Source organism: Aulonocara sp. 'chitande type north' Nkhata Bay, linkage group LG11, assembly GCF_057382095.1.
Source record: "Aulonocara sp. 'chitande type north' Nkhata Bay isolate Kocher_YH1m ecotype deep benthic linkage group LG11, A_spYH_male_GT1.1, whole genome shotgun sequence".
NCBI lineage: Eukaryota > Metazoa > Chordata > Actinopteri > Cichliformes > Cichlidae > Aulonocara > Aulonocara sp. 'chitande type north' Nkhata Bay.
The window spans coordinates 33,033,255-33,048,214 of NC_141354.1; the positions used below are offsets into that span (position 1 = coordinate 33,033,255).

The following is a 14,960-nucleotide window of genomic DNA, read 5'->3' on the forward strand; positions in this document are numbered from 1 at the left end:
ATGTAAAGATTTATGCTGCAGTTTCAGTAACTCTGCTTCTATTTCGTCAATTAGTGCTGCTTGGTAAATGATGTTTTAGCCACACTTAAAGAAAATGAGGATGCTGCAATTTCATGTTAAATGTGTTTATTCAACTTATCTTTCTTTTCTTAATGAGACATTAAATGTTCAGCCACGTGGTGCAAACCAGCCTACACATGGAGTTCTTTACCCTTTGTTAGTTGAGGGATGTGGGGCTTTTTTAGGTTTGTGGCTGGGTAGTGCCTCATTACCCAACTAACATCCACTGTCTGCATGCATGCTGTTCTTCATGTTTCCTTCTATCATTAACTGTCTGTCTTTCTATTATGCAGAAGCTGTTTGTCCTTACGGGACCCTTACTGCATCTGGCTCAAGTCGGGCAGCTGTGTCATAGTTTCACCTGGTTTCAGGTAAGTCACACATGCAGTGAGTAACAATAATTTTTATAGGGCTTTAAAAAAAACACCATTATAATCATTAGGCGAGCGCTGACTTTGAAATCAATCAAAGCTGCTTCACTGCTGTGTTGTTTGTATCAGAAATTGCCAAAAGCATTTAGTCTAATGAGGTTCACTGCAGTGCTGATTTGAAATTATTAGCTGTCTGTTTCATTTCATTGCATACATTTAATGTCAAGTGAAAGATCTTTGCTTGAATGGCAAGCTGCATAATGTAGGCATTTAATTGTTAACATTCCTACAAATTTTACAATCCTCAGTCATATTTTAGGCACCTGTGCCAGGGTCTGCAGCGTGTTGCTGTAGTGCAGTTTGCTCCATTACCGTCATTTTTAGTTCTATGTAGAGATCCGGGATAGTAACTGTTTCTCATGCTCATGTCTAAAATTCAAAGTGCTCTGAGTAGCATCTAAAACAACACCCTGACAGCAGAACAGTGCGACATGATTATCAGATTTGAAGACTCAGTGATTATGAAATGATACACATTTCACTGATTCACTGGATTCCAATCTGTTTGCATTATACTCAACATGGTCAAAGGTCAGCTTTGAGTCAGGAAATTTTGGTTAAGCACATTGTTAATTAAAGTTATTATTAATTGCTCTCTGGATGTGAGCAGTGTAGCTAAAAAACAAAAAGGCTGCATTACAAATCTATGTAAATGGTTATGAGACAAGTGCCTTAAACCAGCATGTTGTTGAAGGGTTAGCAGGGGCCAGAAGTTGAATTACACAACATCCTATACAAAAAACACTATATTGCTTACTTTAAACATTAAACTACTGAGGCTATAACTTTAGAAAAAAAGTATTTAATACAAAATGATGCTAATTTTGTGAATTATAATCTCATTTAGAGGGAAATTCAGAATAGAAAACAAGATATGATTCACAGTCTGGCTACCCTGTAATTGAAAAGTCACAGTGTCCCTAAGTTTCTCAATCAGATCAACTCTGCTGTTGGTTTAGTCTCAGAAATCAAAGCTTGATGCTTCAGAACAGATGTCTGCTAACCACTAAGCGGTTGGATATTGATTCTGTGAATTAACTCATAAACTGATTCTGTGCAGTTGTAAATTCAAGCTACTTATTTTTTTATCTTTTACTTTGAATTCTAGTGGGGATTCAGATCTGTTGAAGGATACAAAATGCACTCATTTAAAAATGCCCTTTGATAGATACGTCTTTCTAATACCAGCTTGGCCTTCCAAATGCCTTAACCCTCTCATGGCAGGCGTTGCCGATTTGCAATAGTTAAAAACGAACAAGCTGATTACCCCACATACATATTTTATGAGGTTTTTTTTACTCGAAAGTACCACTGCAGGACATGGTTGTGCATTAGCAACAAAAAGTTTAATTTGAACCTGAGAGGGTTAATTCTTTATGGCACAGATTCAACAAGGTCCTGGAAACATCCCTCACAGATTTTGGTCCATATTGATATAATAGCATCACAAAGACTTGTTGGCTGCACATCCATGATGCAAATGTCCAAATTCCAACACAACCCGAAGGTGCTCTGTTGGATTGAATTCTGGTAACTGTAGTGGCCATTTGAGTATAGTGAACTCATTGTCATGTTCAACAAAAAAGGTTGAGATGATTGAGCTTTTTTGACATGGTGCATTATCTTGTTGAAGGCAGCCATAAACCCATAAGACCCTTGTCCTCTGACCTCTGGCATCATCGAGGTATTTTCACCGAGAGAACTGCAGCTTACTGGATATGTTTTCTGGTTCAGACCATTCTCTGTAAAACCTAGAGATTGTCGTATGGGGAAAATACTCAGACCGATCAGTCTGGCATTAACAACTATACATGTGAACTACCTTTTTCCCCCAAATCTAATTCTCTGTTTGACCTTCAGTTCTTTTTCACATTGTCTTTGTGGCTGATGACATTGGCTTCCTGTTATGCGACTGGCTGATTCGATATCTGCATTGCTGAGCAGCTGAACAGGTGTACTCAATGAGGTAGCATATCTTAGTAACAAATATATCTATCATTAACACTAAGCTGCTTTTGGCAAATGAGTGCTAGTACAAGGTGAAGCTATTAAGGGAATAAGCTGACCTTGGTCTTTATTAATTAAGGGTCATTCTGCAGTTTATTTCAGAGGGCACTGCAATGAACTGTTAGTTGACATTGGTTTTCAGGCTCCACTTCAGTGAGTGGCGGTCTGTCCAAAACTAAAACATACTTTAAAAGTTAAAAGCCCTTCATGTCGTAAAAGTAATTTTCTGATCCCATCTATAATAATGAATCACCCAAACAAAATTGTGCAGATTTGCTTCATAATCAAACACTCCAGGAGGTTTCAGCTGTTAATTCTTCCCCGGACGAACATATAGTAATTAGTGGGAACCGCCACTGTGGTGTTTGGTCAGTCTGAAAGCACTTGGGAGGGCACAGCGATATAAAGGCATTATTAGTTTCTTAACTCCCAGGCACAGAGGACAGGTTCGCAATTTAGTCAATAATGTGCAGCCAAACAGGAAGAGAAGCAATAATTTTTTTAATCTCATTTCACTCCTCAAGTGAGTTGTTGAACACTGCACGGATCAACTTGACCTGCTGGGGTGATGTGCTCTTGACAATCAATAGCTAATCTACGATGAGACAAGTGGGCAACATCAACATGATGAATATGTGATCATCATTTTGCCGGACTCTCAACATGTCTCACTTTTGTTTGTTGTACTGGACGTGTTAAAGCTGTGTAATTGGGTTGTTGATGGTGAAAATGTGGTGGGTGAGAGGCAGACAGGTCAGCAGAATTAAAATCCAAATATATTTCTTTGCCCTTGCGAACTGGAAGGAAGTTTGTTTTACGTGGGTTCTCCCCGGGTGCTCCGGCTTCCTCCCACAGTCCAAAAACATGCAGTAGTGGGGATAGGTTAATTGGCGTTTGGAGTTTCTTTTAGCAAGTAAAATCCACGCATCCATCAATTGGTCCATCAGAGCTCAAAGCTTTTCAAGATTTGTGTGATCTTGTAGCACTGAAATAACTTGTATAGTATAATGTTCTGCTATACACTCTCCTCCAGTTTTGGCTAATGAATACATCTTTACTCATAATACTTTTGGTGAGGCCAGTTTTTCCACACCTCAGTATAGTACTAGGCAGAAAAACAATTCTGGTGCCATTACTGCCAACCTATTTGGCTCTGCCATTAAAAGGAAAGTTAAGGTTTGCAGTAGAGCACCAGTAAAACCTGCTGCTGCAGCTCAGTTTGTGCTCCAAATTTAATCTACGCCCATTTTCCTCTGTCCCAGTATGTTTGAATATTAAGACAAAAATTTTTATGCTTCATCTATTTCTGTTGTGTGTTCCTTCCCGGTGTAAAGGAGTAGGCAGTTAAGATCTTGGGAGACACTGGGGCACTGCATCTGATTCTCCCTTTCACTTTGATGTGTGATGTGGCTACAACTGTTATGCAAGAACACGAAATTGAACCTAGCCTGTGGTTTGGTTACTGGAGAGGTTGCAAGGTGTACCCGGCACTACCCGTGGAGGAGGCCGACATAATTAAGCAGAGCTGGCGCTTCTCCCGTGTGGCTTAGGGCAGGAAGCAGGATGCTGTGTTGATTCATTCGGTTTGTTTTGACAAATAAAAAATGAAACATGATTAATTTATTTGCAGTGATGCTGATTATAGGACCTCAAAAATGTGCATCTAAATTGACCAGTCTTTGTATTTGTAGCTAGACTTTTATGCTGTAGTGTACTTGCTAATACAGGGTCTGCATCTAGCCTGTGTGATGTATGACTGATGTTATCAGCATGACTTTCTCCGCCAGATGTTTGGCTGGTTGCTTGTTCAGCAAGCCAAGGTGTAACACAAGATTGATGGAGTTCATATTCTTTCTGTATTGCATCACAGTGATGGGTGCGTGAGACATTTTTTTTGAACACATATATATTTATAATGTGTAGTGTGTGGAGAGAAACACTGCAAGGAATTGAAGTTCAGGTTCAGAAATGGTAGTAGGAGACAATAAAGGAAAATAAAAATGGAGCAGGGGAAAAACTTTTTGCAAACTTTCCAATACTCAGATTGAGAAAGAGTAGCAGTCTGGTTAATGCATCAAAAGCCAGTTCCATAATAGAGATTGAAAATAATAATGTCATAGTTCTATTTAAGGACGATCACCTGAGACAATTTTGTTTCACGGCCACTGCAGACCACTACTGTATGCTGTAGGAACAAAATACGCAATGCAATTTCAGCTGGACTCTAATGTGCAAGCAACAGGTCGGCCATTGCCTCTGTTTTCTTCAGACCCTTCCCTCCCCCTCTTCTGAAGTCTGGGCCATAAAATCAGAAGTGATGTTCAGCTGCATGTGTTTCAATCATGCAGCCATGTACCGCTCCGTTTGGTAAAATAGGGAAGAAAGATGGATGGCTGGTTGGTTGGATGGACAGATGGATGAATAGGTAGGCAGATAGATGGTGGTAATAAAGGCTAGAGGAGGAGGGGTAGGAGGTAGGAGTAAGGGCAGTTAAAGGTACTATTTTCTTCTCCTGACAGTCAAGGACTATGTGCGTCCCTGTGTGGTTGATATACAACCTGCTGCTGAATCACCTCGCCTGGCGTTTTTTTTTCCCTTCCTTTCTTACCTCTCTGTACATGGGTTGTAAACTGTTGTGCTTGGAGTTTGCTGTAGACTGACATCGCACTACATTTGCCCCTGTCTCACACACAAACACACCGAGGGAGAGGAAGAGAGGGAGAGTGGCACTCTCACTGTTGCCTGGCTTCCAATAGATTATTCTGACGGCTGAAAATGTGCAGCTCTGGAATTATTGCATATCTTCTGCTTGGCCACCCAGACATATTACTTTCCCTGCCCTTGCACGGACAGAGGCTAATGGGATTTTTTTTCTAATTCATGTTGCTGTGCGCCACGTTATATTTGTGTATTTGAGAGAGCCTGGTATTTTGCTTCTTGTACATAAATCATTATTTTTGTTTTGTTTTCAGTCTGTGTGGTGAAATTGTTGGCATGTGACTGTAAAGGGATAGATTTTAGGAAAATATACACTTAATAGCTATTTTGAGAGTTTTTTGGCCAAGGATAGTGACTTCCTGGAGTTTTGTGACTTTGCGGTTGCCAGACAACCATCCGATTCCACCAAATGGTTAGCCTATCTTAGCATATAGCCTGGAAACAGCTGGTTGTCTGGCAGGCTAGCATTATTAACACTATTCCAGAAAGTCGCTGCACACAGACAAGGAAAGGAACAGCATATTGTAGATTTTAAGTTGTGGTTTATTTACAGAGTCAAGTTGGCTCAAATACTAGAGTAAAGTGGTTAATCTGATAATGTGTATCCTACTGAGGGGAGGAGGAGGGGCAGGCATTACTTACTGGGTTTATAGAGAGCTGGATGTCAGCTAGAAATTCGCTGCATTGTTTAGAAATCTGTGAATGTTTTATGGGTTTGGGCTTTTTTATGCCTCCTGGTGCATGCTGAGATAATCAGTAAAGACACGCTGCTTTCAAGAAAGTAAGGAAGAGATTATGATTTAAAATATTTTTGTCATTATTAAGAAATTTGTGTGGAATGAAATATAAAAGTTGGTAAGCACCATGAATTTTCAGAGAGTTTGAGAACTGGAATGAGTCTTAGGGTTGGTGATTGTGGTTGAGGTGAAGACCTTGCAGTTCTCACTGGATGGTCCTCGCATATAGAGGAAGTTTTGATGTGGCGTTGTGCTGCCAGTGTGCACTGATTTATGGATATAGTGTGCGGTTTGATTTATGAGTCGTGTTTAGCGTGCAGGACAGAGCCACACTGGAAGCCAGCGGACCGTAGTCTGAGAAAGATCAGCCAAAATATCCTGTCCAAACTCAACTACAGTATGGGAACCCTGCCAGGGAGGAGGAGGAGAAGTATGAGCAGACAAAAAAGAAAACAAAGGGAAGGAGGAGAGGAGGAAAAAAGAAACTGGGAGAAAGGACAAAGCCAATAGGTGCAGAGAAATGTTCATTAAATGAGCGGAAAATAATGAAAAAAAGAACACGGGGGTAAATGAGGGAGAGAAAGTTTAAGGAGCATTTCTCAGAGCCGAACATGTGTTATTCATTTAGATTTTTGTATTCATGGAAAGAAGCGGTCTGCTCCAGCTGTCTGTGTGCGACTCTGAAGTAACATCAGATTTTAAAGCTGCATTAACTGATATCTTTTATATATGTGTATATATATCATTGAAAGATGGTGAGAAATAGCAAGTGAATGAGGAGAAAGGAAAAAGAGGATGATGAAGGGATGGCGATGGGACGGGAGAGGGGTGAAGCGATGTGAATCAGGCAGCAGCAGAAAAAAATCTTTTTGAGATGAAGCAGCTCAAAAGTCATCTTTCTCCTGGGACTTCCTCCTCTGTCTGTCTGTCTTTTTCTCGCTGTCTCCTCTCTCACATCACTCTTTTCATGGACTATCAGTCACTTCTTTCCCCCCCATTCCTTTCTCATCCAGAGGTGGCATAAATTTTAATGACTGATTTGTGGCAGATCCAGAGGATAGGTGGGAGAGAGCAGAGCATATTCACAGCCCTTTTTCCATCTTTTCTTCTCTCACATTGAAGTATGGCAGTACCAGATGGCTTGGCTTCATATCATTTCTGGGTGTTTTAGTTCATCCATTATGCATTTAATGCAATCAGTGTCACCAGTGCATAATGCCAAGGACAAAGAGTGGACAGAGATCCTAGAAAGAAAAAGCATATCTGCTCTGTAATGAAGATGAAACGGCTAGGATGAGGATCAGGCCACCAGTATTTCTACTCAAGATGTGATGACAAAGTTCTGCACCTCTGCTCATTAGATGATTTAAATTTGGCTCATTGCTCCTTCAGGGTTGCTTCCTTGTGCACCAACTTTGTTTATTTAAATCACAGTCCTGTTCTGAGTCTTTGCAGTCTTGTGTCGACAATTTAGCCTTTTCTATGTCAAAATGGTCACATTTTGTAGCTCCATCTACAACCCGGAGATCAAACATCAGTGTAGTGTCAAAGTCAAGTGAGTTCTTTCCTCAGGGCTAGACTGTACCCAATGTTCTCTCTCAGGTGCCTCATGGTATAGTACAAATGCACCAACAAGTGACCTTGACCACAGTGTGCGCCAGCAAGAATTGCAAGTTTTCTGGCAATTTGATGCAGTCATCAATCACCACCTGCTCTTCTCTTTAGATATGGCTTTCTTCTCTTCCACAAAATTAAAGACTCACTGTTTTCACTCACCAAAAGAACTCCGGTGTGCATTACAGATATAAATGATCACGTCAAAACTTCCAGAATATTTTAAAAGTAGCAGTTGCTTTGCAGCTCTTCCAAGCTGATGACGTTTAATGAGCTGAATTTTAATCAGGGCAGCGTTTGGATTTTCATAGTGTTACAGGACTCACCGGTTCCTGAAGCTGTCAATCACCTTAAAAATACATTTCTTCTCTTTCAGTTTCTCAGAGGCTTAGGAATTTCTTTAAAAGTGAACACTACTTTTTAGAAAACACTAATCAAATGGATTAAAAGAACAAATATGGTCTATTTGCTGGGGACTATATTTGGCTTTGGATTAACTCATTCTGCTCCAGTATTTCCAGTAATCATCAGTCTATGTGGGATTAATAATAAAAAAAAAATCTACTATGTGTGGGAGTTCAGTGCAAGAAATCATAAATAATATGTCACCCACTGCAACCTCACCAATGTGTTTTTAGAAGTATTTGGAGAGCAGTTAACCTCAATCTACTAAACGTTTCAGTTATTTACTTTGTTTTGATCTGTTTTGGACTCGTAAATACTGAAAATATAGTTAAATGCTCTAAAATCTTACAGATTCTGCACACTTTGGTTGTGTTGCAGTTTATCTGGGAATTAAAATATGGTAATATTGATTAAAAATAAAAATGGGACACAGGCATACCCTGATGCCAAATGCCACTAGTACCATATAATGTGATGATGGTTTCACTGACTGCCAGCTGGAGCAGACTCTGCACAACTTCTGTTCAGTCATGGCGCCAAATCATAAATATAACTGGCTCTGCAGTCATTATTTCCCTGCATTATTATTATTATTATTATTATTATTATTATGTATAGTTCATACATTTTTCCCCAAGCACCTTGTATTTAAATTTCTTTGAAGTTATACAATATTTATTATTATTTTACTGAAACACTGAAATGCGGTCAACTCTAGAATATACATACACATGTTTACATATTACATATATATCTGTACAAAATATTTACAGCCATTCAGGTTGTGTATGATTGTATCCGTGCAGTTCTCCATCCTGCCTTGGTGGTTACACGTGTGATTAATTTGAGCCTACGTTTTTTCCTTATTTATGGATTCCCGTGTGAAAGAGTTATTTTCTTGTGCAGATGCTCACCTTACGTGTTATTTAAGATTGGCGTCATTAAAGTGGAACGTCAGACATCCAAAAACATTATTTCTCTGATCTGCTAAATAAAATCAATACTGTGCTCCTGGCTGGAAGGGCATTTTGTTTTGAGTGTCAGAATAAAGATAAAGACCACGGAACAAATCTAGCACACCAGGCAGAAATTTAGATCTCTTTGCTCAGCAGCATAGTAAAAGCTGCAGTACTTGAACCTAGACTGAAAGATTTTGTAAATAAGAGCAGTGAGCGCGTTGTAATTGTGAAGTTGAGCACGACAGTGTGAGTGGTCCTTGGGTTCAGCTGTTTATTCATGCTCATGAACTCCAGGACAATTATGGTGAAGAGTGCCAGCGGTTTTGCATATTTTTTTAAACATCAAGGTGACCGGTCAACCTACTAGTTAAAACAACTCTATTTATAGCCTTGGTTTACTTTCAATCCACAGTGTGAAATAAAATAGTCTTTCCACTTGCTGATTGTCACTTCACTGTTTGACCTTCACTTTAAAAAATGAGTTTGAGGCGTGTGTTTTTTGTTTTTTTCTTTTTCTGGTGAACAGCTAAAGGTGGATGGAAACGGCAGGGTGAAAATGTTGGTCATTTCAGCTTAACATTGTTTGTCCAGAGGGAAATTTGCCTCACAGCAAAATGAATTTATAATACAAAATATAGATGTAAGTACACTCTCCAGCCACTTCATCAGGTTCAGCTGCTCATTAACCTCCTAGGACCTGGCGTCCATAAATGTGGACATCACATTTTGGGTTGTCCACACCAAAATACTACATTTTGCTCTACAAGGCCTGATATCCACTTACGAGGACATTATACTGCCACTGTTCTATTGAAATTTTAAACAAATATGCTCATATGTTGCTCTCATTTTTCTCAGAAACAAAAATTAGGTAAAAAGAAAAACAACAAAAACCTGATAATTCTTTGTTTTTACATTCATCAGGTGCCAATCAGCCCAAATATCAAAGAGAAATTAAAAATGCATGCCATGGAGAAGTTCAGGTCTTAGGATGTTAACCCAAATATCTAATCAGCTGTTCAGATGACAGGAAGTCAGTGATCTTAGGCAGACATGGTCAAGGTAACCTGAGTGTTTCAAAAACTGGAGGCCTGCTGGATTTTTCTGCTACCTAACCAGCCAACCTCTTAGGTTTACAAGAATAGTCTGAACAAAATAACATTGTGTTGATGTCTGAGGGTTAGAGGAGAATGGCTCGGCTGCTTCACATTATGAAAGGAAGGTAACAGTAATTCAAATAACCAGTCATTGCAACCAAGGTATGCAGAAGAGCGTCTCTGAATGCACAATACGTGGAACCTTGAAGCCGATGGGCTTCACTAACAGAAGGCCACACTTTGTATGACTCCTTACAGCTAAGAACACAAAAATGAGGCTGAAAGGGAATGAAGATTAGACAGTGGGTGATTGAAAAAAAGTTCCCGATTTCTACCACGGCATACAGAACTGGAACCACATAAAATGTGTTGTTGATGGTATAACGGGGGGATATTTTCTTGGCATACCTAGGACCTGTTCACCTTTGTTTAAATACCACAACCTACCCCTGTATGACTACAGTATACCCATCTTCTGATGGCTACTTCCAGCAGGATCGCACACCATGTAACAGGGTTCAGATCATATCAAACTGGTTTTCACTCTCTGTACTCAAGTACTCCACAGTCACCAGATCTCAATCCAATTAATCCAAATCTGAGAGCCACTTGGGGGTCCAACCTGGTAGTAGCAAGGCATGCCTAATTAAATGGCCAGCGAGTGTAGAAATACAGAAGCAAAAAAGCTGTTCACTGTACTGATTAAAAGCAAGTGCAACAATGGTAGGGTGAATAAAAAGCAAATGACAACTAACATACAAAGTCTGTGACTTAAACAAAAGGAAAAAATAGAAACGGATAAAAACTTCATCAGTTGTTTAATGTCAAGCACACCAGCTACTCCCAAGCTGTGAAAATGCATCCTTTAAAGATATATCTTCTTTTGTTTTTCTCAAGTTTATCTCGCAAACTACTCTTTTCTCCACACAACACTGAGTATCAGCATGGTGTTCTTTGATTTGATAATCACCTCCTGTCCTACACCAACACTCTCCCTCCTCAGGAAACATAAGAAGTTGGTATAAAAGAGTCAGGGTTTTTAGTGAGTAACAAAGGGTATAATTTGGTGCACCAGGTGGGCCCATGTGAGCTAATCAGCCTCCTTGCAGAAGGTTTTACAAACACAAATCCCTAAATTTGACTGTTTGCAGTGAAGAAATGATTATTTGCGCTGATTCCCCCCCACCAACCCCCTTCTGAGTTTAGTATTATTGCTTTTTCGATGCTCATTATTTGAATTTGTGCTTGCAAAAGTGTTTCTCTTGTCTCTGTGTTAGAAGACTTTTTTGCTAATAATAGATGGATGCTGGGGGTCTGTGTTTGCATAAAATCTGTGTGAGACTTATGTTTCTGTTTAGGTTATATAAGGAACTAATTGGTTTGTTATAGAGTGGGCGTGTGAGTGTGCTTTTACAAAGTGTTTCTTCTTGTATACCGGATCATTACACTTAAGCTTATGCAGTATATGAGCCTGTGTCTGCTTTATTTGGTTCATTACAACATGTGGGAGGATTGTTGGCGACGATGTGAAGCTCATTTCAGCTCAGCTTGGAAAGACTTCCGCTCCACCGTGCACTGGCTCAATCTCAATGCTTAACCATCAAACGGATGCATCTGGATGAGCCGTTTATTTGTGATTGACTTGAAGGTAAAAGATGGCTCGTCTGTATTAAGGGGAAAAGCGTATCAATCGTAGGCGCGTTTTGATCAGAGCAGCAGAAAATCAATAATTGTCAGATTGTGTTTCTTGTCAGTTTGAAGTGGTTCAAAAGGTGAATTAAGAGGATTTGAGTTACATACTCACAAGTTCACAAAGGCAAAAATTACACGGCGAAAACATTTTTGAAGGGACTTATTTGATCTTTTGTCTCTTCACTTCACAGTGGCTCAGTTTATGACTGTCACTCAATTAAATGTAATCACACTCTACAGAAATGTAACCGAATGTAGAATAAAGTGCCACACAAGCATGCATAAAGTCTGGGGACCACAAAAACATTATAATAATTATACAAATATTCATTAACCTTCCACATCACTTACATAAAACAGTAAATGGTGTTTTGAATGAGACCTTGTGCTTCCTCTTTTCCTCTCTGAAATCCACAAAAAACATTTAGAAAGCTTTCTGCAAAAGCAATTCATTTTTCTGTATTTATTTCCTTCACTTTGTGCTACTCATTAATTTGGAAAAATGTCCATAGAGGTGGCCAGGGAGTCAGGAGCAGAAAATGTCTCAGTGAAGACATCAGGGAAAATGATAGGCTTTGGTGTCAGTGAGTCTGACCTGATACACTTCACTGTTTCATCCGGCGATCGTACATGGCAGAGCAAGCGAGCGAGCAAACTGTAGGTACCAATTTTATCAGCTGCAGCTTTGGTAGACTTAAATAAAGTGCAGCTAGAGGAGGTGTTGTGGATAGAGAGAGAGGCTTATATCTACAAATTGTAGGAAATGACTAAGTAGAGTACAGGCAGAAGAGCCAAGCTGAGGAAATGCAAGGACACACAAAAGTAAATTACTACTTTCATCACAAACTAACTTCTGGAATCTGCTGAACGCCACAAATTTGATGGTATACAACCTTGCAGGAAGATCTAAGGGTAGATTTTTTTTTCCTTCAGTTCTGGCCACTACTGTGTCCAAACAACAAACACTCTGACCTCAGCCAGATGTAAAACAAATTCAATTTTGTTGTTCTTTCTTTTCTTTTTCCCCCCCTTTCTTTTGGTGCGCTTGCCTTCCTGTCTCCAAAAGCTGCTTTTGAGCAAAACCAATTTTGGAAAGAGGTGCTTTGTTAGAAATGGACATTGAGTGAAATGGATTGATGCAAATTTACTGACAGGCTTCGTTGTCTTTGTTGCTGTGTGGGTGTGCGTCTTTGTTTCTTTGTCTTCAGAGGCGGGTTTGAACAGGATGTGGAGAACGGCTACCATCAGCACCCCGATACCTGCCACGGTGAGATGGAACAAACTCATTTATTCGTAGGAATTTACATGATCAATAAAGGCAGATTTAAAACTACTGATTGTTATCAGATCTCGACGGCAGCTGACGCAACTGAACAAATTAAAATGGAGCGTTATGTTTTATTTTAGCTATGGCTGCAGTTTAGTTCATGTTGAAGGAGCTTGAAAAGTAGTTTGTCCACCTCCGTTCACAATCCCTGCTGGAATACTGTTCTCAATCTTTCTATGCTAATTAAACATTTGCTCAAAGAAGCATGTTTTTGTAAGACAAAGTGAATTGTTTCCAGCTCTTTTGCATGTGTCTGGGATGTGATGAGAACCACTAACAGGACAAATTCAGCAATCATTGCCTCCCATCAGAACGTAATGAAATGTTGTCCAGAAAACGCAAATCTTAACAAATAATATCACACTGATATTGTTTTGTATTTCTTTTCTCCAGATGTCTTGGCAACCACTCGCAAGCAGAACACAGCACTGGATTCAGCGTATGGTCAGTGGACACATTTATTTATTTATACGTATATTTATTTCCATTTATGTCCCTTTTCTCTAAAGTCAACAGTCTCACAGCTAAGAAACAACTAACAGCCTTTCTTATTCCCAAAGGGATGTTAGTTTTATCTTTTCATTTATTTAATTTTAATTAATTTTGGAAATTTTGTTTGCATCCTGTATTATTTTAGAAGGTTTTTTTTCTACTATGCATAGCAGCAGCACTGTGAGGCCCAGAGGTGTGTAAGGAAGTTACCTTGAAGATGAGACCAGCAAAAGTTAAAATCAAGTAGGTTTTTGTATGAACAGAAGAGAGATTGGAAGATTGGAAAAACCTTTAAGGCCGTATTAGTAAAACAGCTGGGATATTTTTTAAAAATATCCCCAAATATCATTGCAAAGGACTTCTCACTCCCTACGAGTCAGATCTATGCAGTTATGTGCCTGTAAAGTAAATGTTTCCACACTTGGCTACATGGGAGGTTAGAGAATCTTTTACTGAGGCAGCTGAATGGCTGGCACCACCTCTCCCTCTTAGCCAGTTTGACAGTTTAAACATTGAAGCCATTGTCTGAAGCATCACTTCTTTGATGGACCAGGAGCTCCGCTGGCCAGGCTGCCTAATGCCCTGTATCAAGAAGGATCATCATCCCTGTCACGTTCCATTACTCCCCCGCCAGCCACAGCGCACAGCCCCTGGCATGGCCGGAATAGAAATAGAAATGGCGCTAAGCTGTCTAGCACTCAGATAAGATTGAGGAGGTGGTGTTAGGACAATTTTCTGACACTGCTGCATTCAAAAGTAGTCATTTTCAAACAGATGGTTGCTAACAAGGCTCATTCACTTTTATCTACACAGCTAGTGCACCCGCCTCAACTTTTTAAGGAGTTGAGGAGTCAGATCCCTTTGTCACTGGACAAATTGAGGCACAGGGGATCTAATGGCAGTGGCTGATCCAAGACAGTGATTTATAACAATACCGAGCCCATCATCCTAGAAGATGCTGGCCATTATGGCTCAGAACTATCCTTCCTACATCTGTGTCTTTTTCTTAGAACAGAGGCCACTTTGTCTGCTCGAGGCTTCAGCCCAGACCTCCACAGTCCCACACTGCCTCAGTAGTCTGTAAAGCCTCACTGCTGGAGGAATTACAACTCAGTTGGTAGCAAGACTTGATGAGCAACCCTACTGCTTAATCCTGTGGGGTTCTCACTACCCTAATGCTTCACTGCTCCGTTTGAAGTTTTCCACACGCAGTCAGATTCTGTCTCTGGTTTATTCTTTTTTGTGTCTATAGTTTTTTTTTCTAGCTGATTCACAAGAAAAGCCTTTTAAGTCTCTACACTGAACATCAATTATCAGCTTTCCGAGACAATAAAACACTCCATATGCCTAACAAAGCTGTTGTCATTCGGGGGCTCTGTTCCCTGTTCGAAAAAACCACCAAAGGCAGGGACGTTTTCTTT

The 14,960-nt window shown here is 39.9% G+C and overlaps 1 protein-coding gene and 1 long non-coding RNA gene across 5 annotated transcripts in view; one reads left to right on the forward strand and one right to left on the reverse strand.

Annotated features, from left to right (window-relative positions):
• Nucleotides 1-14,960, forward strand: part of sema6cb (semaphorin 6Cb) — a 147,934-nt gene that overhangs the window by 113,910 nt on the left and 19,064 nt on the right. For all 4 annotated transcript variants that reach the window (XM_086312223.1, XM_086312225.1, XM_086312226.1 and 1 more), the window contains 3 exons: nucleotides 354-431; nucleotides 12,929-12,987; nucleotides 13,441-13,491. In XM_086312223.1, the coding sequence (XP_086168349.1) occupies nucleotides 354-431; nucleotides 12,929-12,987; nucleotides 13,441-13,491 (188 nt within the window). The remainder of the gene's footprint in view (nucleotides 1-353; nucleotides 432-12,928; nucleotides 12,988-13,440; nucleotides 13,492-14,960) is intronic.
• LOC147319538 (uncharacterized) overlaps nucleotides 1-14,960 on the reverse strand; it is a 68,810-nt gene that overhangs the window by 20,469 nt on the left and 33,381 nt on the right. The window lies entirely within an intron of this gene.